This window comes from Scophthalmus maximus, chromosome 14 (assembly GCF_022379125.1).
Source record: "Scophthalmus maximus strain ysfricsl-2021 chromosome 14, ASM2237912v1, whole genome shotgun sequence".
NCBI lineage: Eukaryota > Metazoa > Chordata > Actinopteri > Pleuronectiformes > Scophthalmidae > Scophthalmus > Scophthalmus maximus.
In genome coordinates, this window is record NC_061528.1 from 9,054,146 (window position 1) to 9,081,666 (window position 27,521).

Consider the following 27,521-nt stretch of genomic DNA (forward strand, 5'->3'; position numbering starts at 1 on the left):
GACGCACGTGTAGCAGGGTCAGTCTCTCACGCTTTGCACTAACCCCCAGCGTTTCACAGCGGCATGTACAACTCTCGGCTCTCCTCCTCTCCTCCGCTCATCATCACGCCTTAAAAGTGCCATTTCTGTAGTACTGTGCATAGCAACATAGCAACTCCACTTCTAGTAAGGATTGTAACAGTAATGTTACAATAACTGTTTAACGTCCTTTTCAGTTGTCTTTTGTCATCCCTGTGTGTTAGGTCTTTCTTTCCTTTCTTTTCTTTTTTAAAGATAAGATTAACTTTATGTCCGTGTATGTCTATGATTTTTACGAAACTGTAGCTCTGACTCCTGTAGCTTGCTTTGCATCTCTGACATGCTCACCGGCCATCCACCTCACCCTTCTCTTCCAGATCCACTTCCTCATGATTCTCTCAGCAAACTGGGCCTACCTTAAGGACGCCAGTCAAATGCATGCCTACCAAGACATCAAAATGAAGGAAGAGCGGGAGCTGCAGGACATCACCTCACGCTCAAAGGAATGCCTCAATTCCTACACATAAGCATATGACATGCTCAAACTCACAGTCCACACACACACACACACACACACACACACACACTGTGGCCAACCACTGTGGCCACTTTGGACCAGGACAATGCTCAGCTAAAACAACCTGCCAACTGCCCTGACGCTGTGCAGTACTAACCAGGCTCCTAACAAACTAATGCATCAGTGTTGCTTTCTGCACTAACTCGCCAAGAAGTGTTTTAGATCCATGCTGTTTTTTTTAAATTTTAAATTTTTTTCTTGGGGAAAAAAAAATTTGGTATTCGTGTTGTCTTTCATTTTTTCTCTAGCCCTTTCTTTTTAATAACCAGCTTTTGCCGGTGAAGCTTGAGACATTGCACTATTCTTATACAACGCATAACAACGAGTTTGTTTCACAGTCTTGCTCTCTCTTTCTCTGAGACACTGTTCAACAAGGGAATGTATTACTTTTTTTCATGTGCTTTTTCCTTTTTTCAATCAAAAATGCAGATGAATGATACACATGAACGGCCTTACATCCAGTCTGAATGTGGCACACGGTACTAACACAAGACCGTTACACTTCAAAAAGATCTTTTACTTTGTCAGTCACCGTTCAAGGAAACAGGTCAAATATTAGGAGTATGCACCACGTCAAGAGTGTTGCATATTGGCAACCAAAGTGGCGGTTATCTTCATACTGAAGTACCAAACTATTTGACTTGTCAATTAGTGATGAGTTGAATGTCGGTGATTCGGTTCTATATTCTAAAGTTTTCATTTCACAGCTTCTCAAAGCTCGCACAGAACTTTCATGGCCTACATTAACACTACCTCAGGTGTGCACTAGAGCCTCTGGAACACTTCCCCCTTGTAGAATCATGGTTGGAAAATCCCACTTCAAGTAAAATGCCTCAAACACAAATATATTTAGGCAGCTGTAAAGTAAACCTAGCACACACACAGACTAGAAGCTCCTCGTCATCACAACATTGTGGCATTTAAGTTTTTATGAGTAATCCCGGAAGAATAACTAGTTTGCTAAATGTGGACTGCTGCCAATAATGACATTGGATATTCAATGTATTTGATATCTCATATGTTTGGTTCAAGACAGAGGCTTGCTCCCTTTTAAACAGTTTTAGCTCATTGTCCAATGTAACATCTGTACCATATGAAATATTAGAATTTACTTGATTTTGAAAAGTGACTGAATCAAACAGAACTATGTCCCATGTGTATCGGTACTATGAGAAAACCTCTTGATCCTAACGGATCTTAAAATACGAACTGTAAACTACACGTCAGAATTTTGTCAAGACAAAAACATTTCTTTTTCTTAATTTTCTATACTTGCATCTTTTTTTTGATGTGCAATTGTCAAAATGCTGATTTAATTACGCATGTAATCCTTTACAGTATTTCTGTTAGTTAAGTTACAAGGATAACTTGATGCTTCTTTGTTGCATGAAGTAAACCATTTCTGCAGCAACACTTGATGTTCAGTCATTTATACTGATATCAGTAGTAGGCAGTGTTTGCCTGTTTATATCCTTTTTAACCAGTTACAATTTAATTAATTTTATGTAGCTGATTAGTTATAGATGTTTTTCTTAGCTTCTTTTATTAGTCCTATATTGTTTTGTTCCCTGATCCTGTATTTTCTGTGAATGTCAAGGGCTTCCTCATACATTTCTGAAGCTTAAACCTTTTAATTCAACTTTGAAACAATGAATCACCCACCAGTCATTTATAAAACTTCTCGGCAATCTAAATGGTAAATGTAGCCATTGTGACTCTCTGCCCAGTGTTTTAACACGGTACCTGTGAGCTATTGTAGCACCAAATCTGCATTGTTCTCCACAAGACCGATGACCGCAGGTGTACGCAGGCCGAGATGAAAGATGACAGATATACATGAAGCTGGGGTATATCGCATCTCATCTTTTTATGCCACGTTTCCTGTTGAATTTACCAAAAAGAAAAAAAACCCCTAAAGAATAAAGACTACCTATCAATCACCAGAAGGATAACAACCCAGTATCCTGTCTGAATGGAAATCCCTTTATGACACAACTCAACTGACCTGTTGACCGTTTTTATGAAAATGGAAAAAAATAATAAAAATAATGAAAATAATTTCTCTGTTTGGTGGTGTTCTTCTTTTGAATGATAGAAATGTTGTTTGTTGTACAACAAGTAAAAAAAAATGTACCGTAGGATTTATTCATACATATACAATCAATGTAATAAAAAAAAGTGTCAAATATACATATTAAAAAGCAACATTTGAACAAAGTATAAAACAAATGCATCAACAGTACAAGAGTAGAGAGGCTTGTATAAATCTTCAGTTAATGACGGCGGTCAGGAAAGTCCAGCTCACCAGAAATCATCATCTTCATCCTTGTGAGAATATGCTGCGATGCTGGGAAAACATAAATCAAGTTAGTGAGAGCCTCGAGGGACATGGAAAACAAAAGGAAAAATTAGTAAAGAATTTCTCATTTAAGTCATCCTTAAGACAACAGATTTCCAGAACAAATAAAAACATCATAAAAGATGAGATGAGAAATCACGAAAGACATTTCATGTTTTTGAGAAAGAGGATCATGTTGGCTTATATATACAGTCCAGACGGTAAGGATTGGACAGTTCAACTTTCTTTGTTCTTCAGTCTCTGTGCTTCAACATATTCAGTTTGGAAAAAAAAGATGATACATGAAAGCATGTAATTTAAGTAGGTTTATGTCAATATAGAAAGAACAGTGTGGGAGATAGTTACCTGTTTTCTTTTTCCTCAGACAAACTCTTGGCTTCTGGGCTCGTATGTCCGGCTTCTCCTCTTCCAGGGCTCTGGGAAAAAATAAAAAATTAAACGATAAAACAAACAACCAGTTCAAGACACAGGTCAAAGTTTTACTGTAGTCTCAGACAACTTGGTGCAACTCACCTCTGCACGCTGCTTCTCCTTTGCCTCCAGGACCATTTTCATGTATTTCTCCAGTGGATTTTCACTTTTAGCCTCCTCTACATCATCCTTCTGTTCTTCATCTCCTCCTTTCTTGATCCCTGTTTCATCCTCTTCTTCTTTTTCTCCAGGTTGCTCCACCTCTTGCAAAAGCTGGTCCCAACACAGACACGGTCAGAAACTATTCAGCAGACACAAATTATTAAAGATCAGAAAGATCAGTTTTAGAAGAACATGGTGCAAGTTGATCATTACCATGTTTTTCTCCAGTATTTCAAGCTGTTGGAGCTCCCTCTCTCTGGCTTCCTCTTGCTCCCTTTGCCTTCGTTCTTGTCTTTCTTTTCGCTCCCTTTCCCACCTCTGCACTTCTACCTCTTCATCTTCTTCCCTAACAGACTCACCCGCGGATCCCGGGACTTAGAATAGACAAATAGAGTGAAGTCAGTTGTCATTTAATGGTGAACTTCCTGTCTCTATTTTGGTTAACGCTGTAGACTGGTTACAGTAGGAGTAGGCGATCCATGAGACTGATTGTAACCAGTAGAGGATTAGCAGGTTTTCTGACTTAGGGCTTACAGTAGAAGGCCGCCCTTCTTGTCATCTGGGGTCACAATCTAGCATCAATACCAGGAGGCATAACGACTTACCCGGCTGGCCCTGCAAGTCCATCGGGTCTTCTGGGAGGTCCTGTGGGCGGGGGACAGCGGGGCCATCAGGGGCCTCCTCAGTGAGAGGGACGGCAGTGTCCAGGAGAAGCTCTGGAATGTGGCCGGGCTCTGGAGGGAGACACGCACAAAGAGATCTTTTATGCTGCACCATAATGCAACAGGGACAGAGGACCAGCACGGAATACATAATCAGCTGCCCTTCATCTTCACCATTGTGCGGGGGCCACTGAGAGGACACTTTGGAGGCCAGTCACACACTCATTAAAAAGCAGCCTTTCAAAAATCTTAAACCTCCACACCGGATATACCGCATTTTATTACTGGGCTTTTGAATAAATTAATAACAAGAAAACAATAAGAGCAAATACAATAAAATATATTGTATAGAAAGATGAGTCACACCGAAACTGATGGAAACCCAGAGGGCATGTGATCTCTGCTCTACACTCTGAGTCACAAGTCACGCAGTAGGACTGTAAAAGCACATCATGTGGCAATCGATTCACGGTTCCCCTTTGATCGCAATTCTCCTCAACAACACTTTTAAGTCTGGAGCAATGACGCAAACAGCTTCTCCAGTCGACCACATCAACATCATACTGTATTTGAAGAGTGGAGACTGTAGAATAATCTAAACTGTACAATACATTGAATCAGTGGTTTCAAAAAAAGTATGATAACTATGACGACCGAGTTACATTTGGCTATATCTGAAATGGTGAGGAAAATACTAGTCCAGAGTACCTGACAAAATCCCTGTGAGATCTTCGAGGCTTATTTTGTCAGGTTGTGGGGAAGACTCCGAGCTGGTGAAGACCGGCTGCATCTTTGGTGGACTGAAGAAAAAAAAAAAGAAAGAAAGACGAAAGCATACATATTCACAATCTCTTTCTATGTAGTGTATGAAAAGCATGTACTGTCCTTGCCAAAGCCATGGCAGATGGTACCTGTGCTGGTCTCGTGCTGTGCTCTTGAGCTGTGGGCTGCGAGGGGAACTGAACTCCGAGGAAGTGTCACCTGAGGTCACGGTCTCCTTGCCGGGGGCACGAGGGAGCTGTCCGTCAGACGACAGCTCTGAGAACACCACTGGAGACACAACTGCTTCTATCGGGGGCAAAGACTTTATGTTAGACACCATTATGGGGGTAAATGATTATCCAAAGACCATTTTGAATGTTTAAACTGTTTTTCATGTTCTGGAACTTTAATAAAATTCATGTGTGTCAAATGTGCAACATGAGACTATTTCATTGTTTTTTTCTTGGCAGGTAAAGTTAAAGAGGTTGTTCAGCTCCTAATGTCTCTGAAGTCTTAAAACAGGATAAAAACTTTTTTTTAGCATACCCTCTGTAGTCTCTCTTTGAAGATTTTTCCTGGAGGAGTGTGGTGTGGAGGATAGATGTCTGGATGGAGCAGGGCTTTCATCCTGAATGTGTCCATCTCTTTGAAACAGAAGTTCATTCAATGAATGGAGACTGTGCTCAGTGAAAACTGTGGCCTGGGGATGGTCTTGGGCTTCTAAGAAGGTAACTTTTGGCTGCGCGGGTGGTAAGGTGTTTCTGGAGTCAAAGGTTGAAGGGGAGGGGGTTCGAAGAGTTTGGGGAGACAGTGGTCTGTGTGATTTGCGGGGGTACTGGGTGTGAGAGTGGTGTGAGACGTGTGTTCTTGGAGGAGAGTTGGGGCGATGAGAACGATGCCGTTGTTGTGGGGAAAGGGTTCTTGGGGGAAGCATGTGTGAGATAGTGGAGTGCACTGCCCTCTGCTGGTAGTTCCTGTAGGCTTCCTCCAGGGTCTCAGCCTCCTTCATCAGCTCCTGCGTCTGAGCCTTTTCTTCGGCCACCAGCTCCACGTCTGAGTCTGGAGAGTCACTCCAAGGAGCCCTATGTCCTCGCAGGGGCCCGCCTGCTTCACAGATATCACTGTAACCCACCCTGGCCCTCAGCAGAGCCGTGTCCACGTAGATGTCAGGTGGAACCAGCTTGTCCGCACTGAGCTCCAGCACTGAGCGATCAACGAGCGAGGGCTTGGGGTTACGCAGCACTTCATTCTCAAGAGCTGCCATGATCACGTGGGTCATGCCCAAAGAAAAGGAAAGAAACAGAGAAGCAGACAAGGGGAGCGTTGAGCAAGAACACAGAAGACCAACCACCAAAAAAGGTTTACCAAGCTAATTTCTAAGAACTACTTACATGCATTTATACCTATATCTGATTGCTACTACTGTAATATGGCTTTATTTCTTCTAAATATCAAAATTGATATTGCGCTAATTGAAACACAAAGGGAGCAAGTTTGAGGTCTTTAAAATTTGGGAAATATTTCCTCTTTTTAAGATTTCAACTGGCAGCGACTAATCACACCAAGATGTGGAGAACACGCATGGGACGTCACGGCGTACCTTGTTGTGTTTGGCGAAGCTGCATCTTGACATCTTCAGTGTGGCTTTTCATCCACCGGGACTTCTCCTCACACTGCATCAGCTGAACCTTGAGCTGGGCACAGTGCTCTACCTGCAGACGACAGGACATCACAGGGAGAAAAGGCATAATTTACACAAATATGTATAAGTCCCTTTAGATTTAAGGGGTAATAACACATTTTTCCAAGGTGAGAACCAAAACTGCATGAAAAAAAAAGAACACATAGTTTCCCACACTCTATGACTGACCTCACTCTGGAGCTGTGCCTGCAACACCTGTTTCTGGTTGCCGAACTCTTCCTCGTCCAGTGTGCGAGCGCTCTGCAACCTCCGGAGCTCCGTCTGCAAGGCCAGCTGCTCTTTGGATGGTTTGCCCAAATCTGGGAGAGAGTTATAGGGGTCAAAACGTCACCTGAAAGCACAGCCTATTTCCCAATGCCCCTTTAACGTCAGTGAGGTAACTCTGATAAAAACATGGTGATAAACAAAAGTAGTTCTGATTCAAGATGGACCTTTTTTTAAATGCTATAGTACACAAATTTGGATGTGTGGATCTTAAATGGGCCTTAGCACCTTGTAGTTTCTTTTTTACGATGAAGAGAGAGGTCCGCTGCACTCCGGCAGGAAAAACAGTGTATCCCTTAAAGAGGGGTACAATTTTGGTTCTCTGCCATGGGTAAAGGCTGCTCTCTGTCTCTGCTCTCCTTCACTCCACTCCCCCCCCCCCACCCCGCCTTAGAGAGTTGTCTGCAAAGCTCCAAACACGGCACAGACGCCCCACATTGGCATACAAGACCCATTCAAAAAGCTGAGCCTGGAGCAGTGTCACAGACCATGAATGCTTCCACAGTACACTACATCTCCCACAGCTCAAAATGAGCCCCCGTCTCAAGTGCTCTGTGGGAACTGGATTCATCAGTTATTAAAAAAAAAAGCAACAACATTTTTTTTCTCAAGACTGAGACATTAAAACATTTCCCAGCCACAAAAGGAATCAGTTGTGCTGTGTATTATTACAGAGTCCTGAGAGGTACCGAGCAGCCGCTCCTCACCTGCATGGAGAAGCCGATTCTCCTCTTGGGCCTCATCCAGCTGGTTCTTCAGCAGCCGCAGCTGCCCCTGCAGCTCTGCTTTCTCTCTCTTCAAGCCGGGGTAGTCACTCATGGTCTCCAGTCGCTCTCTCAACAGCTCCTTCTGTTGGGTCAGCAGAGGGATCTGCTGCTGGGCTGTGTCTAGCTCCACCTGGACAACAACAGAAAGAGCCATGTTAAGAAATGCTAAAATACAGCTAAAGATTGAATTAATCAATTAGACGGTCGACATAATCACATCACACTGAGTGAAAGTTTTGCCTGAATACGCATATTCAATTTGTTTTGCGCCAGATGACCATTGAATAAGGTAAAGTGAGCACTGTTGGGTGACTGGGGTGGTGTTGCTTACCTGCAGCCGCCTCAGCTCTGAACGTGCTCTACTGTGCTCCTCCAATTTGGAATCAATACCTGCCGACTCCCTGTGGATACGAGCAGTTTCCACTGGGTAGAAAGAAATATGTCAGTAGGTCTGAGCTGCAGAGAGAAAGTAACTGTTCTTGTGGCAGTAACAGTGAGGAGGCAGTAAGAAGCTAACAATGTATTCATTTAAATATACTCACTTTTGTTCCGGTTCTCATTCTCCGTTAGTTTTTCGGTTCTCTTGATGAAGTCTTCTTTTAATTCAAGCTGATACCTAATTGTATAAAAGACATGAGACTGACAATTCAAAAGAAATCGATGTCTCCATGTTTTTCATCGTACGTTCAAAGTGGATGATCAGATCCTCTACCATGTAGTCGTGGCTGCTGGCAGCAGGCCGATGATGATGAATTATTTTTATAGGTTTTAAAGGTTATATACTTTCACACTTTCGGGCCTGATATGAGTATAGAGTATGTTGAGTTTAAGTGCCTCTATCAAGCACATTTATTAACTTGAATGATATCAGAATGGACGGACAATATGAATGACACTACATGTGTGAAATCTGAAAAATGAATAAATAAAGGAAATTACCTGGAAAGTTCATTCTTCAGCCTTTGGTCGTATGTGTCCTCCATGGTCTTCACGGCCAATTCTCTCCTCCTGAGCAGCTCTTCAGTGGTCTTCACCTTGTCCTCGTGCATCTGACAAGTCCTGGTGTCGTACAGTAACAGTAATGAACCCGTGTGGTCACCATGAGAGGGCATAGCTCCCCTTCACTAAACTGAATAGTTGAAATGAAAAGCTCTTACTTTTCAAAGGCCTCCATTCTCATTCTCAGATCCTTTTCTCGGTTTCGCAGTGTTTCAATTTCTTTCAGCAACGATTGTCTTTGCATGTACAAATTTTTTTCTTCAATCTGAAAGAAAAGACAAATGCAAAAACAGTAGCATTAGACTTAGATTGAAGCAACTGACAACTGTGCCAATGAATAGTGACATTGAGAGCCTCCCACAATTTAACAATTGAAAAAAAAAAGTGTGCCTCGCTAAAGATTCATCTCTTCTACCTCTTGTTGATTTTGCAAACGATCAATGGCATTTTTCTCCCGGTCCATCAGTGCCTTCCTCTTCACTTCATACGTCCTCTCCAGATCTTGTTTCAGCTTATCAAATTCTTTATGAAACTTGGATTGCTCCTCCATCCTCACCCTGGTGATCTCAACATCTTTAAAATGTTGCAGCTTAAGAACCCCAAAAAAACAGGAGCACTCACATTAGCGGTCACATATAAGGCCCTTCTAATACAGCATTCATATCCGTGTTGTGTTGTAAATGTTGTTTATTGCAGATATGATTATGAAGCAGGTTGGTCAGACAATTTTTATATTCTATTAACTTTGAAGAAAAAAAAAGAACCTTTGTGTTCATTTCTGCCTGCAGCTGTGCTTCCATTTCTTTCCTGTATGCGGCCAGTTTCGATTGGAATGAAAACCATTTGTCCCCACTGTTACTGTTCTCATATTCCTGATCAATCATTTTCATCTTCTCAACTGTTATCAAAGACAAAAAGAAAACAATAAAAAATGATGCACTGAAAGGCATATGTGTATGTGACGCAATTAGAAAGACATCAGTTCAGCATACCGAGAGACTCTCCATGACTTGCTATGCTTGTTGTCTGCGTGTCGGCATCACGGCACTGGCCAGGAGTGTGATGGTGTGTCAGCTGTGTCAGAAGACTGACTAGGAACCCTGCGAGACAAAGATACAGTTGATGTATCTGTATAAGGAGGTGGTGACAATACAACAAAAAAAACCTGCACATACCTTTATCATTGTTGTCTTTATTTGAAGACTGGAAGAAAAAAAAGACATATCATTACTGAGAACACTTTATTTGTAAGAAAAAGTAAAATATCATACACGCTAAATTATATTATTATTTACCAGGAATTTGTATAGGTCTGATTCGGGACTTAATCTAAGAAGTTGAAGGAGGTCTTCTTTTGTGAAAACCTGCCAAAATGGACCAGATTATCACAATCTTTATTTACAACAGTAACATTTCTTTTTAAAGCTACTGTGAATTACTGAAAAGCAGAGTCGCCATGCTCACCTTTTCCTTGCACAGGCCACTCTCAGGGTAGAACAGGGAGAGGGTGTACTCGTACCCCGAGGTGCGGAGGTGGTCGGCCACCATGCTGTTGCAGGCCGAGACCAGGAGGGGTTCCGATTTCACAGACACCGGTCGGAGACCCGGTTCTCCTCCGGTCAGAGGCGGGGGTCTTAACTGCTGGATGAGTTGAGTCCGCAGCTGCGTCTAAACCCCGGAAGGAGAGAAGGAAAGAGAAGACGAATGAAGATCCCAAAGTCACGAGGAGCAGAATCAAAGACTTCAAGAGCCAGAAGCAACGTTGCTGTAGCGCGACTCACTTTGAGTGTGTCGAGCACGCCCTTGTTTTTAAAGGTCTGATAGAGTCGTTTCCTCAGCTCGTCCGGGGACAGGGTGTCTTCCTTGGTCGCGTACATGACGGAAGAGTCTCTGCAGGATTCGACAGAGGAGGAACACAAAGCAGGCGAGAGCCCAGTGATGCTAACGCGGACGGCTACAGATCACAGATAAGACCTCGCTTTTCAACAACTTTCACAGTATCCTTACCTGGTGTTAGGGTTGTTTTAAAACCTGCTGTTTTAATTCTTCTCCATGAATCATTGCAACGGGGGTCCAACACAGCGACAATCACAACATATCCACGTACCAGCCTGACGACCAGATAGCGTCACTTTCGGGAGGTGTGCCGTTGACATTTAAATCCGACTGACCCACCGTTATGACGTCACGGCGCAGGCATTTTATTTTAATTTTTTATTTGTATATTTTAATAATTGATCATATGTTTCATGCAATGATACGTTTTACTGTGTAATTCTTAAAAAAAATGTAATTTTACAACAGATCACCTAGGATAAATATATAAGATGAATATATTTGTTGCGCTTTGACTTTGTCGTCATCTGTCCGCGACGACTCTTGCTGCTCTCCAGGAAGCGAAATCGTAAGGTAAACAAATGTCGTTATGTCAAATTAAAAACGCTGTCTTTTCTGCGAACGTTGTATTCTTTTAATATTTCAAGTGGCAGTCATTTCATAATGGTCTAGAAATAATCAGTTAAGGACGCGAACGACGCCAAGTGTCTGTCAAGTGCTAAAGATAACGTTAGCTTGCTAGGTAAAGAGGGGGTTTACAGTAATTTGGGTGATATTAACCCTGAGATCTGTCAATATCTCACCGTTTAAACTCTTTCGTTTGGTTTTGATTGATTCCATGGCGGCTCGGCTTCGCTAAGAAGAAGGGGAAACCATGTCTGGAAGTTTTTATTTTGTCATGGTTGGTCATCATGACAACCCCGTGTTTGAGATGGAGTTCTTGCCAGCTGGGAAGCCCGAGTCAAAGGTAAAGTGGCTTCGTTTTATAACAGCAGCAATTATTCCAGTGATCATACTAAGTTTTCTTTTTCTTTACTGATATGGACCTAGTGTGTCTGATATAAAGATTAATCTAATATGTCTCGACTGTAAGTGGCACAAGGACATAACAGTGATTTACAGGTAATAAACATGTCTGTTAATGTATAATCTTGTTTGATAAGATTTGTTTCATTGGCCACAGGATGATCATCGTCACCTGAACCAGTTCATTGCACACGCAGCCCTGGATTTGGTGGATGAAAACATGTGGCTGTCCAACAATATGTACTTGAAAACTGTGGACAAGTTCAACGAGTGGTTTGTTTCGGCCTTCGTCACTGCAGGACATATCCTTTATTCTGCCATTTTGTATTCACTTGCACTGTATTCATTTGAATCATATTATTTCATATGGTTATTGCAATCACAAAATGTAAATTATTTTAGCCATGTTGTAGTTTTCTAATAAAACATTATTAGATAAATAAAAAACTGATTATTTGACAATGTATATTATTTATAGTTGTTTATTTCAAGCCCTACTACCATCATCTTACATGTAAGTTTGCAGTTGCATAATTATTTTGTAAGCAAGTTCATGTTGACATCATTCACATCAAAGTATTGTGTTGCTATGGCTTTATTCTCTTTAATTATTCGCCCCACATATAAGATTAATCATGCTGCATGATGTGCGTCAAGAAGATGGAATCAAAAACTTTTTCAATGATGTATATGATTTATACATTAAGGTAAGTTGTCTTCCATATATTGAGCATAACTTAGCATGAAGTAACATTTGGTCTACTTTTATTCCCTTCAGTGTTTTAATTACATTTTTTTTTCTGTCTTCTAGTTTGCAATGAATCCATTCTATGAAATTAATGCACCGATCCGCTCGACAGCTTTTGAGAGGAAAGTCCAGTTTCTTGGAAAGAAACATCTGCTGAGTTAATCATGTCTCATGCACAGGGATATGGACGTATCGTGTCTTTGTTGTACATATACCAAACACGCTTGATGTCTGTATGTTTGTCTTTTCATGTTTTTCAAAAATAACACAAATCTGGAATTTCTATTAAGTTTAGTTTTTTTCATCTGATATACTTTCTAAGCTAATGTTTGTTTTTGTTTTTTTCTTGTACGGCTGGACAGTGTATATGGCTACTGTATGTTAATTATCAACATTATAAAACATTTCAATTATTACTCTTGACTTAGTTTGTTTCTTAGCATTATATACAGGTTTAGGCATTATGTCACTGCAGTGCAGGAAAGCACAGCAAATTCTAAGATTCCGTTCAAACCTTGGAAGTAAAACAGATTTTTATGATGAGAAAATAAGCTTTAATCGACAATTCTGAAGGTTTTTTTTTTATTGTTTGGTTTACCAGAAGAACATCTTTAAATACAAATGAAATCCAAATGAGAAACCATAAAGATAAATGAATGGATCAGCATGTAAAAAAAATTACGCGCAGGGAAGGGGACAAGATGTTCATTGAGTGCATAATGATCAAAATCATTATTTAAAACAATAAGCCCAACAATGATAAAAAAGAGTTTACTTAATCATGACCACTATTTAATTAAAGGAAATACTGTAGCTTGATTCAGTGATTTAAGTCAAAAGTGTGGAAAATTAATAACTTTCCAGATGCATAAATACACCATATGCCATGCATGTTAACTTCGCTTAAATATTTATCTTCTGTTAGGGATCATGTCCCTCAGTGCTTCCAGCACATAGCCACAATCTATTTACTATGCAGAATGTCCACAAACAACACCCTAAGGTGCGATCATCCTTAATTTGTTAGTTACACAGAGTAGTGCCTTAGCTACTTTACAATCCTCGGGAATAAGGTTATTGGGTTGTTTAAATTATTTTAATTATGCAATTATTTTCTTAATACAAATATACAGGTCATCACCTAATCAGCATAGTCACATTCTGGAGTGAAGTTCAAGGACCCCATCACAAGGACTACCGAGGTAGCACACTTCTAAACATCATCAGTGAGTCACAATATAATTTGACTTGAATGGAAGATTGTACCATTTGATAGGGAAGTGAAAACTTTTCAAAGATAATGCATTTGTTAAACACATACTGTATTTACTTCCCCACAGGTAATTTAAAGCCAACACAAAATTATGTTTCTTTTTTTGCAATCCTTTTGTGAGTGAAATGATTCAGTGCTTTTGTGATAATTTGTACTTAGACTGGGATGGATTTAGTGTTCTATCTCTCTCTCTTCAAACCCAAGTCCAGCTATTAGCATTATCAAACCGTTAACAGTATAACAAATCACAAAGCCAGTAGCATAATTTGTTTAAATAGGATATTACTACAGCATTGTACACCTACAGCATCGTCGCATGACAGCAAATTAATGTTAGTGAAAACTCCTGGACGTTATGAACAGCAAGTGCCGGCAGAGCGAGGTTTTCTGTGGAGCTTGACTGTGTCCGTGGGGATGAGGTGGTCTGTTCTTTCGTCCATTGCCAACACTCTCCGCACTGCTTCCTGAAAGGCCACTGCTACGTTGGTAGCATCCTTGGCACTGGTCTCATAATAGGGGTAGTCGCCGTTCTCCTTGCACCATTGCTGAGCCTCCTCAGCAGACACCTGCCGCTCAGTCACGTCCAGTTTGTTGCCCAAGATCACAAACGGGAACTTCTCCGGCTCCTTGACGTCCGCATAGTAGATGAACTCCTTCTTCCAGTTGCCCAGGTTGAGGAAACTCTGGTTGTCATCTACGCTGAAAGTGAGCAGGCAGCAGTCAGAGCCTCGATAGAAAGGAGTCCTCAGGCTGCGGAAGCGCTCCTGGCCGGCAGTGTCCCAGATCTGCAGGGTAACCTGGTGGCCATCTACCTCCAGGTCCTTGTTGAGGAACTCCACACCGATGGTGTGGAAAAGGTGCGCGTCGAACTTGTTGGTGACGTAGCGATTCATGATGGAGCTTTTTCCGACACCGCCGTCACCCAGCAGGATCACTTTCAGCAGGGACGTCTTCGTCGTCATGGCTATTCACTCCCGCTTGTCCGCTTTGAATTACTTTTGCCTGACGGGTGAGATGGAAAGGTATTTTCATCTGTACACCACAATTACACCATATTATTTTAAGGGGGGAAAAAAAATATTGTAACCAATCACCAGTTGACTAAACATTTTAGTGCAGGAACACAATATGAGGTGGATGTTTTTGTGCCTTTTCTCTCTCTCTCTCTCTCTCACCCTCGATTGACTTTGGCCTCCACTGGTCCAGATCATGTGCTTTATACACTAGTCCTCAGTCACATGCTCTTCTGTGTGATGTTGGAGTGAACGGCCATGTAGGTAACGTTCAACCGGCTGGAACACAGTGATAAGCAGGCAAGAGTTTAATCAACAGAGAGCCCGGCGCAGCAGTTTCAGCTGAGACGCCACAAGGCAGTTCGACCAAACGTTCAACTCACTGTCTGTGGCCACTCTTAACACAGTGTAAACGATGTACTTATACCACGTACATAAATATCAACTATGCGGTAGCGACATACAAGTACACGTGTTGGTATAACGTATCTGAAATAGCTCTACCAGCTAGCTAAGTGTTAGCTACGCTCGCCGATCTCCAGATAAGGCGAAAACGGAGGAGAGCACAGCTGGACATGGAATATACTGCATCGGCTAGCGCGGGTTTACTCGCAGGAAAAGGCAGCTGGAAACGTACCTCACAGCTTCTGGGGCCCCGCGGTGCCAACGACGAATAAAGCACGAAGCGACCGAAATGACATGTGTTTGACAGACGACCGCCTCGGCGACTGTGTGGCGAGGTGTCGAGATCTCGCCAGGTCGCACCGTTTCCTGGTGCGCTGCAAAGAGGCTCGTTGCTAACGGGGCTAGCTGCTAACAGGCTAACAACAAGCTAACACGGACCGCCGCGGATCATGTGATCTCGTCCGACAGACACGAGCCAACGACGGCGGAGGTAACGAGTCAGACCCGTACAACTTCGTCACACAGTTGCTCATCGTTCAGCGTCACCACATCGTTACCTTTCACACAAAGCAGGACTTTGTCCATGTGTTTTACTCCGTGTTTACACGGTTATTGGCCAGACACAGCGTCCCACCGTTGAGAGACAGCAAGTGACTACAGCAGCTGACTGGCCTTTTTTTTTCGGTGGCAGCCACAGCAGCCACTTAACCTGCGGCCACAGCTGCCACTGTTTTTGGCGGCATCCACCGACCAGCCGCTGTTTGCACGGTGCCGGAAAGACGTTTAAAGCCTCTAGTCTGAAATTGAAATAGTTGGAAATTCAAAATGACGTAGTCATTGGAGGATATGAGAACACTTTTTTACCTTTGTGACTTTTTCTCCCAAAACTTTACTTTTATTTTGCAAATCAAGGTCAGTGAAGTTACCACATGTCTCCTCGCTGGTCTAGGGACATTTTGTTAAATATAAAAAATATAAGAAAAAACATTAGCATTTTTGTTGAGCTACTGATACTGTATCAAAGGCCAGTCCAGTCCAGTCCAGTCCTGCCACTTAGCGCAACTGCTTCAGTACCATGAAGCATTGAGGCACAGGTGGACCTTGCAGACCCCGCAGACCAATTATGACCCCTAGATGTTCCCCTTCCAGTATACTTGCAGGTCTGGTGGTTGTTGTAGACAGGAGCATGGGACAGGGACAGGAATCATCGCACAGGTTCATCTGGGGCGGGGCTGCTGTGTCCCTGGACACAGACAGAGGTGCTGGGGCTGCCTGGAAATGCTGAGCTCCTTCAGGGGCGAGACATACCTGCATTTTACCTTCCTTGTCTTATTCATTGTCCACCACAAAAGAGCGACAACTAGCCTTATACCAGCCAACTCTCCAGCTGTGTACTCTTACAAACGCACCCAACGTTACAACTTAAAAAAAAACTGGATGTAGGACCAATTAGCAGCTTGTTGTGCGTAACCAGATTTGAGATATATCCACCGGACTGGTAACAGCTAAAATAGATTTACACCACATAGTAAAAGTCCAATCATCTAAATGTACTAATTTGTTAGCAGTAAAAGTACGAGTTCAGCTGTAAAATGCCCCCTAGGACATAAATCCTATGTCTTTAGTTTGTTAATACTGATGCATTCCTGTCTAAGCAGCATTTTATTGTTGTAGCTGCTCAAGATGGAGCAGGATTTAACTATTTTATGTACAATTTCGTGGTTTAGCCCAGTGGTTCCCAACTGAATGAGTCTCTTCCAGAGGGTCAAGATGCATCAGCTGTTTTACTTAGAAAGCATATCATTAACTTTGAGTCTTCATTGGCTACTACACACCACGTTTCTATGATAAAATGATATCCCTGACATCCATAAATTAAGGAATGTAATCTAGATTGGCCACCCAGGTATACAGTCATATGAAGAGCAGAAAGAATGGTAGACAGGGTTAGAAAAAAAAACATTTTAATGTAATAGTATAGTATAATATGAAAGCAAAATTTACAGCAGTTATGCACTGATACTTATCATTCAAACTAACTAGACTTCGCAAAAGTTATTCATTAACGATTGAAATTTCAGCAATAATTCACCTAAGAATTCACATTACATGTTAATGATTATTTTCTGTTAACTTCAACTATGCACTATTGCATACACAGCATAGGACTAAGCACAATACTGTTGAACATATCTGACAGACAAAGCGTTTCCACCTATTCCTGAGATCGGAGTTATCTGTATTTAGGAGACTGTTGCAGGATGCATTGATGTAGCAGTGTGGTGACAAATGAACATGCATACACTGATTGCACATAATCTCCCCCACGAGACCATGTGTCTTTATCTTTGTGTGGTTGTCTCGAGGCTATGCCAGGAAAGGAAGCAGATTTTTCAAATTGGCGATCCAAGGTGGACATTCCTAAAAGACCGGGCTGTCATCCTCTTGACAGGGCCCTGAGGTCAGCACAACATTGTCCAGCCCTATCTCTCCTCCAACACCCGTCCCACGCTGAACTTCAAAGATGACCTGAAAGACATTCAATGGTACAATTACATCTTTGTTCTTTGAACCACATGAATTTAATTTTCTATAGAAAAATCCACCATAACTAGGAACCTAATTGTAATGTGTTCTGTTTTATCTCTTTTGGATGATAGTTATGATTATGTTCCTGCTGTAATAGTAAAATCACCCAACAGTTTTTAGTTTCAGATAGAAGGTAATAAAACCTTCAGCTGTTTCACACAAATTTGGACATACACATATTAACAACTCATTAACAAGCGGCTCGATCAAGATGCAGGCTGCTGATTATATCGGATACGATCTGAGCAGCGGACACGTTCAACATTTGTTCAGAATCTTTTTTTATTATCAAAATAACAAAAGCTGTAATTAACAAGTTATTATGAACATTGATGTGTCTATAATATGCCTTAAGAATCGGGTAAATGACTCACAGCTTGTGGGGCCTCCTCTTTCCAGGCCACAGTGAGGAGCTCAGTCTGCCAGCCCTGGTCTCTGCTTTGGTTCTGCTCCCACACTGGGTAAGCATTGTTATCCAGCAGCACACTGACAGCGCCCACATTGTGTCCTACCACGCGGTAGTCAAAAGTGAGGCAGAAGCTGCCCTGCTGCACCCGGTCATTGAGAAGCAACTTCAGCTTGGCCATGTCCTCCTTCTCTCCTAGGAGCCCACTAATAGCCATGTAGTACTCTGCACCTGAGAAACACCATAGTAGTTCTGATAAATAACTGTATCAAACTGTACAAAAAACAAATCATCTGAAATAATATATAAATTTTTAAAAAAAAATCATTCTTTTGTTACCTGTGTCATGGTAAGCTACATTCCAGTCCATGTCATCAGCCTTGTCTTGGACCCACTCACATGCTCCCTGGTCAAAGTTGCAATCCATGATAAACTCTACATTGTAAAAGGACAGTGGCAAATCAGCAAATTTATCATGTAAACAGTCATTATTAGACAATGGCTCATGAACAGATATTTGATTACCCTCCTGAGCTGGGGCTATTTGGATTTCTTTGACTTCAGTGGTTGGACCGAAAACGGATTCAAAGTCTTCTGATACTGTGTTAAGAGGTTGAAGAGGGAAGAAGAAATCAGTGTAAATACATATATTTTAAACCAAATATTGCAAAGCAAACAGCATGACTCTTATATATTCTTAAGAAAAATGTGATCTTAAAAAAAAAGCAAGGAGATTTTACCACAAATGAAACAAAAGCTAGAAAGGGGCTTTTAACCAACAGGTATAGACCTGCCCTGCTGTCACTCAATTATCGAGATGGAACTGCAACTTAAAGATCACCCCCCCCCCCCCCCCTCCCAAGGATTTTAAAGCTCTTGCAGCAAACCACCCCCATGGCAAGCGGCCTTAGACAATCAGAGGAGTGACAGCTGGGGTTTTTTAACCTGATCACCCAGAGTGCTCTAGTGTTAGAGAGGTCTCGACGGCTGATGACAGACTTTTTCTACTAGCAGTCAAGTCTGTTTGCACAACAGCTGGTTTGGGGAAAACATAATAAAAGGCTTGGGGGCTTCGTAACCTCCCTCCCTTCCTCGCCCTCCTCCCAGGAGATGGGAGGCAGACCCAGGATGACTTGTGTCCCTGGGCTCTCACATACCGATAGAGTAACATTCCTCCCTGGAGGTGATGGATGTCTCGGGGCTTGTCTCCTCTTGCTAGTTCTTAAACAGACTCTGTATTTCCATAAAGATCAAGAGTGATGGTAACCACATTAATGGTGTGTTTCACCGAGATGCATACCGCTGAATAGTCACACTGCCCACTGCACTTTTTATCTGATGAAAGTGTCTGAATCTGTTACCGGCATGTCTGTTTGAAAGTGTCAGCTTAGAGGTGACAATACCAGATATGTTATGAGCCTATACTGAAGGACTAGGGACTACTTCTTTGTTCATTGATGAGGGACATCACACCTGGATAGACAATGCTATCAACAGTTTTTTGTGGGATGTCTCTGACTAACCAGATTTAATATATCTTAGCATGTTGGTCACTAAAAAGAGTCGAAAAGAGAGTTGTTTATTTATAGCTTTCCAAGAGTATAGGTCCTGGTATAGGACATTGACAGGTTTACATGAAGCAAAGACCTGATCTACAATTTTATACTTTTCTCTGCCCTGAGTTTGTATTTTCTGGGTTTAATGAATGCATTGCCCCCCACCCAGAATGCTAAAAATAGAAATATTTGCAAGGCAGCCACACTTAACTGAAAACATCTCCTCTTGGATTGAGCTGGTTGTCTTCCTCTTCCTCATCCTCATCCTCCTCGTCTTCCTCGGGAAATTCCTCCGGAGGTCTCCGCTCTGTCTGGGGGCCAACGTAGACCTCTCCTTCATAGTCAAAAGGCTGCTGATGGATCTTAGGGGGTGTCGTTGTGACTGGTTCAGGGATAATGTTTTTGATTTCCTCGTTGTGCAGTTTACCTCCCAGAGTCCCGGGACTCACTTGGGAGTCTGGGATGGCTGCGGGCAGGAAGAGGAATCATATTGGACAGGTGGAACATCAATCACGAGTGGGAAATACAATATTTTACCAGGATTCAGATGCATATGTTTTTTATTATCATGTATTTTGCAGCTGCTTTTTCTCTTCCTTGCAGTTACTTACCAGTTCATAGGTTCAATACATGACTTCTCTGTTGCATAGTACTATAGCCAACTATAGAACATGCAAAAATAATAGATAGGAATATTCCTACTCCATGCAGATGCATGACTGACATTCGTTGTGCATAATTAAAACTTAACTACACAAGCATTTGATAACATACAGTGCATTCAGAGTATTACAAACAATCAGTGTTTATTTTTTACGTATTCAGACACCTTAACCTTTTCGCATTTTGTTATGTTAGAGCTTATATTTAAATTGATAAATAAAATTTTTCCATTCATCCATTTACATCTAAAATCTATCACAGTAACATAGTTATTTAGACCCTTTGCTTCAACACTAAGCCGATGCACCTTTTGCAACAATCACATCCTCGAAGCTTCTTATGTATGACGTTACAAGATTTGTTGCCTTGGATTCTGGGATTTTCTGCATTTATTCTCTGCACATCCTCTAAAGCTATGTCAGGTCTCTCAAGAGATGTTGGCATCTAATCAGACTCTGGACCTGCAGCTGCAGTGACGTCTGACCTTCTGGAAGTTCCTCCTGTCTTCACACAGGATCTCTGCATGGAGCTCAACTGGAGTGGTCATTGTGGTCTTGGTCACTTCTCTTGTCAAGGCCCTTGTCAAGACCATTATCGATTTGAGAATCAATGTAAAACTTTTGGCCAGAGAAGACCAATGGCTGGGTGGTTCAACGACTCAAGGTATTGACAAACCCCAATGAGCTTAAATGTTTGGGACTCCCCACCAGTCAGATAGAACTGAAGAACGTCCTTTCAGATGACAGGCGAAATGTCTTCAAGAACCTAGAGCAAGTCAGGTTGCCTTTGTATAGTACATAGAAGTACCATGACCGGTATATGGGGGACTCCCTTTGCAAAATTTCAAGTGTCATAGCAAAGGGTCTGAATACGTATGCCAATGTGATATTTCAGTTTTTCCTTTTTAAAAGCTACAACAAAACAGTGTAAAAAAAAAAAAAAAGAGAGAGAAGGCGTCTGAATCCTTTAAGCAAGCACACTATATTCTGCATTTCATGCTGAGGAAACTAGTCTTCCTAACAAGCCTGTGTGTGCTGTTGACATACAACATTTGAGCAAGCAAGAGTCAGGGGAGCTGTTCTTAAAAGCAGGCAAGAGGAGGGGGTGAATGGAGTTGCAGGCCAGGGAGTGAACAGCGGAAGCAGAGTCTCGGATTCCACACAGTCTCACCATTGAGGAAATCATCTGCACTGCCTTTGTCTCCATCCCACGGCCTCTGATAAAAGGGCTTGACTATAAAACATAAAGGCATCTTCATTCATGCAGAAATCTGGCCTCTACTTTCTTATGTGATTTGGCTACACAAGGCTTCACCTGTCATTATCTGGGTCTGGTTCAAAGAGTACAACACAATCTGCCTTTCCCCTCCTTCATCAGTTGGCCGGCTACTTTACAGTGTCATATTTACACAGGTGTGTTTCTAATCTGTGGCTCTCCATTGCTAACATCTGGGAAGAGGAGTGGATTCGGGAAAGCAGGAAACTACCCTTGCCAGGACTTTTGTTTGCTGACGTTTAAAGAGTCCAAATGAAATATGTGGCCGTAAAAACTGTTCCTGACCTATCTGACCGACTGCTCTCACGTGGGAAAGGCCTGAGACATAGGCTTTTGTAATCTTTTGTGATCTTTTGCGAAACATACTTAACAACGCTCCTAAAATGTATTAATTCAAAATTCCATGAAACAGATCTCAGATCTCACCAGAGCATTCAAAGCCATTGCCTCTGAAGCCAGACTTGCACCTGCACTTGTAGGATCCTTGAGTGTTCAGACAGACAGCGTGGTGGCTGCACTTGTGGGTGCCGGCTGCACACTCATCATTGTCTGGAATTGGAAGAAGCCTATTTGTACCTTTTAGGAGCAGAACCGATGAGAAATATCCCCCCTTAATAAATCTGTATACCTTACCTTCGCAGGCATATTTGCCGTCAACATATTTCAGATCGTAGCCATCCTGGCACTTGCAGAAGTAGCTGCCAAAGGTGTTCACACACTGTCTGTTGTATGGGCAGAGGTTGTTCCCAGTAACACATTCGTCAATATCTGAAGGGAAACACAACAGGGGATTTAGTTCTTACCTGATCACACCTGTACCTACTGCATAACTTGGCATGACACTACAAAAGTACCCTTCACTGAAAGTTTTATACCCCTACAACTTGCATGCAATCATGTGCAATTATAGTATATACTGAAAATGAGCATTGCATAACTTCAGACAAAACATGTCACATCAGGAGATAATCAGAAAATCCTTCTTTATGGCATTTAAAAAAAAATGTTGTCATGCCTTATTCACACTGCTCCAAATTCTTAATACTTCCTACCGACAATCGTGTGCTTCCTCTAATTCACAAGGAATCATCTGCTGCTCTTTTTCATCTGCCAGCAGGGAGCTTCACCATCCTGGTGTAATGCGCTCATCATAAACACGATCCCTCACTGGCTACCCACTGTCAAACACTACTGGTTTGCTTCATGTGGCGCCTAAGCAGGCTGATATAGTTCTGTTTCCACCGTGTGTTTCATCCATAGTAATCGTGAAATGCAATGCTCTTTAAATTATTATATTTCTTCCCCTGTGTGATCTGTATGTCAGACTCGCTCTGTCACAGCTCAAGCAGTTTTGTGGGAAGAAAAATTACTTAATTACATCCATTTGATTCACGAGCCAAGAATGCAAAAGCCACATAATATAAACATTACAGAATTTTTTCCACAATGAAATTGTATTTCTTTCTTTGCATGGCATCATTTAAAAGACATTTACATCACTGTGAAATACATTAGTCACAGTAAGTGTGGTTGCTCACCGACACAAGTCCTCTCATCTTGCCCCAGTTGCAGCCCCGCAGATGGGCAGAGGCAGCGAATCTCCCCCTGAACCTCCTCACAACCATACTGACAGTGAGCAAGAGAGCACGTCCGGGAATCTGCACACACGGTCAAAAAACAAATAAACACCCATTTACACATATGCAAACTCAACTGCAACTGTTAACTGTCTTCTCTATGTTTCCAATTTGGATAGGAGCAAGATGAAACTCACTGGCACAAGATCCATCAGGCATCAAGGTGTATCCATTGAGACAGTAGCACTTGTAACTGCCAAAAGTGTTCATGCAGCGATGCTCACAGGGCCGAGGTTTCAAGCCACACTCATTCAAATCTAGAAGCAAGATCTTCTTGTATTCAGTTTATTGAAACACAGCAAATTAGAAAATGAAAGGCATACCTAAAAGTAGCAATTAAAGCGAGTTATCATCTGGACATTAGATTATCCTGTACCCCATTTGACCACTATCCCTTACCCAAGTTTTCCAGACCCCCTTCGCTGACCCCAATTACTCACCTTGATTACACGTCTTTCCCGTGTATCCTGGGAAGCACTTGCATTTGTTGGGGCCAACACACTCGCCGTGCTTGCAGCCGTGCTCACACTGAGCTGGTAAAACATTTAACAAATACCATCAGAAATATCAGTGGTTTGAGAATGATGGATCGCGGTCAAACCACACATTCTATTATGCAGGGAAGGTTTTTCAATCTACACTATGATTTCCTCCACATTTTCTTGGTTAGGAAAATATCTCCCATGAACAATTGTTCGGACACAGAGTTTGGGGGAGGAAAATTAGATTCTTCTCTCCGTATATTTTTTTGTGAATTCAAAAAGCACAAACTGTTATCCATCGGTTATAAACCAGTCATTGAAATAGTCTTACCCTCACACTGTCCTCTACTGTTTTTCTTCCAGCCATAGCAACACTCCAGTCTCCTGCCATAGCGGCACACACCTGGTTGGTTTCCAGTAAGGACTTGTCGGTAGTGCCTTTGTGAAGGAAGACAGGAGTAGAAGGTAAGATCTGTTATTTCACTGTTTTAGCAGTATTTATGGCCATGCCTGATGATGCATAAAATATCAAATTGAAAAGTCTAATAATTATAATGAAACATACATTCGAGTTATTACAAATTCATGTTTATTTTGCTGTCAGGCTCCCAAAATGCAAGCTTCTAGGCATCCATTTCTAATTAACGGTCCTAATGGCAGTGGTGTGAAAAAAAACACAGCTTGAATAAAGAGTACCCTCACATGCTCCCTTATAAAAGTAGGGCTCCCTGTGAAGCAACAGCCATCTGACAGGATGTTGGCAACAGATGGAGAAAAACACACTAATCAGACATTTCCTGTGTTGCACATTGATACCTGTTGGAACTCTGCTTCCTATGTTTACCTTGATCCTCCATCTGACTCTTGTTACTGGAATCAGAGGAGAATCTACTGTAAAGTTATTCTCAGTTGCGGTGGGGGAGTCTGCGTTGCACTCGAAATAAACCTATAGAGATTACATTGCCTGTGCATATTTTTAACCTGTCAATTACTTTCCATTGACTTAGTAAAAAAGTTAATGGATGCCTGAATCACACATCCAAATCTAAATTCGACAGTTTTCAGCATCTTAAGCTCTTTTCTCAAGTTCAGTGCTGGGCTCTAATATCCCAGATGTTAGGGTGTCCCAGGGGCAGCATCCTAAAAGCAGCCTCGACTCCATTGGGACTGTAGGAATCTGAGTCCTGGTTGAAATCAACCAGAATAGCTCGGAGAAGAGGGACTCCTGAGTGTGACAGGTGCTCTTCAGTTATTAACAGTTGCCGTGCCACATTTAGCTTGACAGACTGTCATAGCTCCCATAGTTCCCTGTTGGCAGCGGCAGCAGTGTGTACATACCATCGAAACAGTTTTACTTGAAGCGATTAAAAGCACAAAAGTCAAGCTCCACTTAGAATAACAGCATGTATAGGAAATCAAAGTTAAACTGGTAGGCCAAATTACATTTTAGCCAATACAATGGGTAACATTTTAAGTCTGTTATTGGTATCTGTGCATTTCAGGCTCACTGCAAATGTGATAGAAAAACGTTATAGTACACAGGAAGACGTCATGACATTATACTGGAAGATCTTTTTTGACTCATAACAGCAAATATCCAAGTAAAGATTACACATGCCGCAGGCCTGCATAGAAATGCAACTTCAGACGCTCTGCAGCTCCACTTCATTGACTTACCTATGGGCTTCTGCTCCACCAGAGGAGATGCAGATCAGCAGGGAAAGAGCACTGACCAAGGCGAAGGGCTGCATGTCTGTGAGTGTGAGCAGCCGGGGCGCTTTGTTTCCCACGGGGCTGACTTTGCTCGCTGTGAGTTCCGACTACTCCTCCTGGGGGCTTACGCTCATTAAAATGCTTAGACGGGAACAGGTCTCAGTTGAGCCGTTACTCAAGGCACGGCAAATTTCACGTATTTCCAGAGCACAAAGTCAAAGTCTCCTCCAAGGAAGAAAAACAGAAATCTCCCCCTCTCATAATTTTCCACCTCTTCCTATGAGGTGGGTTGACACTCTGTGAAATGACACTGCACCGAGAAGGATAGGTTGTGACTTTTGGAGGTAGGAGTGTGTTTTGAAAGGGGGGTGGGGATTATGTTTAGGGGGCTACTCTCTTCACTGAAACCCTATACAGGACCACATGCAACTCTTCCCGCGAATCGCCAGTTGGGAAAAAAAAAATTCGCAAACGTCAAATGCAGGATTATGTTTCATTTCCTGAAAAAAAAGACAAGATTTGTGTGGATTTCTTATTTGCCAGGCTGCGCTATGCTGTACATTTTTGGGATAATTAGCTCTATCGGCTAATTGTGGAACTCAGACATGTATAAGCCTGTCATTAGCAGCTGCAGAGCTTTGATGTCTTGCTCACAGGTAGCACATTAGGCTTCGCTCTCTCACACATGCTTATTCCAAGTTCAGCCATAAAAAAGTTTAATGAGTTTTCACGCGTTCAAAGTCGGCTCCAACATCTGGTCCCGATCCGCTGAACCCTCCGAAATGGACAGGTGATGTTTTCTGTGGGAGCTTCGGTGTTTAGTTAACATTTGCTGTTGAAGTACACCTTCCACGTTTTGTAGAACAGAGGTCATTTGTGCGCTCAACTAAAAATCTGTTTATTTTTCTCTTTAAATCTTCCACCCAATGCCTCGCCACCGAAAGAGTTTTATATTGATGACAACTGCGAGGGAAATAGCTTTCAGATGCGAAGGAAGTCTGCGGTTAAACACTGCAGTTTAGCTCAACAATTATTTGGCCAGATATCTAGAACTCGTGTCAGGAAGCAGAGACATTTCAGCTGGTTAAATGTTGTGTCATACATCTCATTTTGTTTATATAGAAAGAGATCAAAACACAGTTAAACCCATTTATTGCAACAATAATGCACATTTGAGTTTGGTCTGGCTCTGCCCATGTGATGCTGCAGAACAAATCAGTCCAGCATAGACCTGTCTGAGAACTCATCAGCAGGGGATGCACAATGTGCAATGCTGATATTGCTCATATTATTCGGGGGGCACAACTGATCAATACGGGAAAGTATTCACAAGAGCAAAACGTTGTATTATATCATTATATCATATCACACATTTTTATTTTCTTGACAGAACCCATAACATAGTAGTAACATACACACGCACGCACACACACACACACACACATACACACACACACACACACACACACACACAAACTTTTCTGAGTGTCTATATTTCTCATCTGCAACCTGACTCTATATGACTGACATCTCAAGCATGTGGGTCATGCATACTACACGTTAAAGCTGTCTCCTTGGTGCTGGCTGGCTGGCTGGGGGTGCGTGTGTGTGTGTGTGTGTGTGTGCGTGTGCGTGTGCGTGTGTGTGATCGGTGTCATGTGAACCTGATGAAGCCATTATTGTCACAACATCTGAACCATCATCTGTCAAGGAAAAATCTCGGCATTTATATCACGACTAAAACTTTGATCAAACCTGATTTGTGTGCAGCATAGTGGCTTCAGTAAGCATGTATACTGTAAATATCTATGCTGAATTTCTGTATATGAATACATTTTGAAAAACACAAGGATAGCTTAAGTACTGTTGGTGATACGGCATCTTTATTCCATTGAGATTGTTTAAAGCCCTGACGAATTGTACTGGGTTTGTAGTATGAAAATGCTAGTTAAAAAGAGTTTATTTTTCAACATTACATGAATGTTAATTTTTGTGTGGTATGAATTTTGAGTCTGCTTTGAGGGGAAATAGATTTATTTCAAATGAACCAGCAGGGGGAGACATCGTTCAGCATTTCGGCATAATAAAGAGCAGAGGGGAAGACAAAGGGCCTTGTTGCTCCAGACTTTGTCTGTAATCACACAACTTAGAGTTTAACCTTCATTCTTTAATGATTATGTATCTCACCTCATTTATCATATTATTCTGTTCTTACA

At 42.0% G+C, this 27,521-nt stretch overlaps 5 protein-coding genes across 13 annotated transcripts in view; 2 read left to right on the forward strand and 3 right to left on the reverse strand.

The window, feature by feature from the left end:
- gpm6bb (glycoprotein M6Bb) overlaps positions 1-2,653 on the forward strand; it is a 28,059-nt gene extending 25,406 nt beyond the window's left edge. For all 3 annotated transcript variants that reach the window (XM_047337174.1, XM_035603709.2, XM_047337172.1), the window contains exon 7: positions 396-2,653. In XM_047337174.1, the coding sequence (XP_047193130.1) occupies positions 396-545 (150 nt within the window). In that variant the 3' untranslated portion in view covers positions 546-2,653. The remainder of the gene's footprint in view (positions 1-395) is intronic.
- A 61-nt stretch (positions 2,654-2,714) lies between these two features.
- ofd1 (OFD1 centriole and centriolar satellite protein) lies at positions 2,715-10,844 on the reverse strand. 2 transcript variants are annotated; one of them, XM_035603700.2, is made up of 23 exons: positions 10,691-10,844; positions 10,465-10,573; positions 10,148-10,351; positions 9,979-10,047; positions 9,859-9,886; positions 9,676-9,783; positions 9,448-9,581; positions 9,099-9,272; positions 8,842-8,948; positions 8,624-8,743; positions 8,227-8,300; positions 8,016-8,107; positions 7,625-7,814; positions 6,822-6,952; positions 6,552-6,663; positions 5,498-6,208; positions 5,101-5,257; positions 4,898-4,989; positions 4,133-4,261; positions 3,741-3,901; positions 3,468-3,638; positions 3,300-3,370; positions 2,715-2,942 (listed from the first exon to the last, which is right to left on the reverse strand). In XM_035603700.2, the coding sequence occupies exons 2-23, from the start codon at positions 10,558-10,560 to the stop codon at positions 2,897-2,899; spliced, it is 3,177 nt and encodes a 1,058-aa protein (XP_035459593.2). In that variant the 5' UTR covers positions 10,561-10,573; positions 10,691-10,844; the 3' UTR covers positions 2,715-2,896. The 2 variants fall into 2 exon arrangements, 1 of the variants encoding a protein (XP_035459593.2); XR_007032101.1 differs by lacking the exon at positions 2,715-2,942 and having other exon boundaries at positions 3,468-3,666.
- Positions 10,845-10,943: 99 nt separating this feature from the next.
- Positions 10,944-12,709, forward strand: trappc2 (trafficking protein particle complex subunit 2). Of its 2 annotated transcripts, none has more exons than XM_035603713.2 (5): positions 10,944-11,092; positions 11,383-11,486; positions 11,703-11,847; positions 12,167-12,252; positions 12,357-12,709. In XM_035603713.2, the coding sequence occupies exons 2-5, from the start codon at positions 11,394-11,396 to the stop codon at positions 12,453-12,455; spliced, it is 423 nt and encodes a 140-aa protein (XP_035459606.1). In that variant the 5' UTR covers positions 10,944-11,092; positions 11,383-11,393; the 3' UTR covers positions 12,456-12,709. The 2 variants fall into 2 exon arrangements, with proteins under 2 accessions (XP_035459606.1, XP_035459607.1); XM_035603714.2 differs by lacking the exon at positions 10,944-11,092 and adding an exon at positions 11,099-11,261.
- Positions 12,710-12,861: 152 nt separating this feature from the next.
- On the reverse strand, positions 12,862-15,687 carry rab9a (RAB9A, member RAS oncogene family). 3 transcript variants are annotated; one of them, XM_035603711.2, is made up of 3 exons: positions 15,542-15,687; positions 14,742-14,858; positions 12,862-14,568 (listed from the first exon to the last, which is right to left on the reverse strand). In XM_035603711.2, exon 3 carries the CDS (start codon positions 14,526-14,528, stop codon positions 13,920-13,922), a length of 609 nt encoding a protein of 202 aa, XP_035459604.1. In that variant the 5' UTR covers positions 14,529-14,568; positions 14,742-14,858; positions 15,542-15,687; the 3' UTR covers positions 12,862-13,919. The 3 variants fall into 3 exon arrangements, with proteins under 3 accessions (XP_035459604.1, XP_035459603.1, XP_035459605.1); XM_035603710.2 differs by lacking the exon at positions 15,542-15,687 and adding an exon at positions 15,217-15,445; XM_035603712.2 differs by lacking the exons at positions 14,742-14,858; positions 15,542-15,687 and adding an exon at positions 15,217-15,447.
- Positions 15,688-16,931: 1,244 nt separating this feature from the next.
- Positions 16,932-25,627, reverse strand: egfl6 (EGF-like-domain, multiple 6). Of its 3 annotated transcripts, XM_035603705.2 has the most exons (13): positions 25,270-25,627; positions 23,924-24,030; positions 23,551-23,643; positions 23,248-23,367; positions 23,012-23,131; positions 22,107-22,241; positions 21,900-22,022; positions 21,369-21,431; positions 19,747-20,001; positions 18,505-18,579; positions 18,319-18,414; positions 17,948-18,210; positions 16,932-17,513 (listed from the first exon to the last, which is right to left on the reverse strand). In XM_035603705.2, exons 1-13 carry the CDS (start codon positions 25,341-25,343, stop codon positions 17,406-17,408), a joined length of 1,632 nt encoding a protein of 543 aa, XP_035459598.2. In that variant the 5' UTR covers positions 25,344-25,627; the 3' UTR covers positions 16,932-17,405. The 3 variants fall into 3 exon arrangements, with proteins under 3 accessions (XP_035459598.2, XP_035459599.2, XP_035459601.2); XM_035603706.2 differs by lacking the exon at positions 21,369-21,431; XM_035603708.2 differs by lacking the exons at positions 21,369-21,431; positions 21,900-22,022.
- Positions 25,628-27,521: the final 1,894 nt, after the last annotated feature.

Coding starts and splice junctions, on each gene's coding strand:
- ofd1 (XM_035603700.2), bottom strand. CDS start 10,560: ATGTACGCGACCAAGGAAGACACCCTGTCCCCGGACGAGCTGAGGAAA. Junction 9,784..9,858: donor TAAAGACAACAATGATAAAG/GTATGTGCAGGT, acceptor TTTGTCTCGCAG/GGTTCCTAGTCAGTCTTCTG. Junction 4,262..4,897: donor TCTCACAGGGATTTTGTCAG/GTACTCTGGACT, acceptor GTCTCCCTCCAG/AGCCCGGCCACATTCCAGAG.
- trappc2 (XM_035603713.2), top strand. CDS start 11,394: ATGTCTGGAAGTTTTTATTTTGTCATGGTTGGTCATCATGACAACCCC. Junction 11,487..11,702: donor CTGGGAAGCCCGAGTCAAAG/GTAAAGTGGCTT, acceptor CATTGGCCACAG/GATGATCATCGTCACCTGAA. Junction 12,253..12,356: donor TATATGATTTATACATTAAG/GTAAGTTGTCTT, acceptor TCTGTCTTCTAG/TTTGCAATGAATCCATTCTA.
- rab9a (XM_035603711.2), bottom strand. CDS start 14,528: ATGACGACGAAGACGTCCCTGCTGAAAGTGATCCTGCTGGGTGACGGC.
- egfl6 (XM_035603705.2), bottom strand. CDS start 25,343: ATGCAGCCCTTCGCCTTGGTCAGTGCTCTTTCCCTGCTGATCTGCATC. Junction 23,368..23,550: donor GGGAAAGACGTGTAATCAAG/GTGAGTAATTGG, acceptor TCTTGCTTCTAG/ATTTGAATGAGTGTGGCTTG. Junction 22,023..22,106: donor CGGCAAATATGCCTGCGAAG/GTAAGGTATACA, acceptor TTCCAATTCCAG/ACAATGATGAGTGTGCAGCC.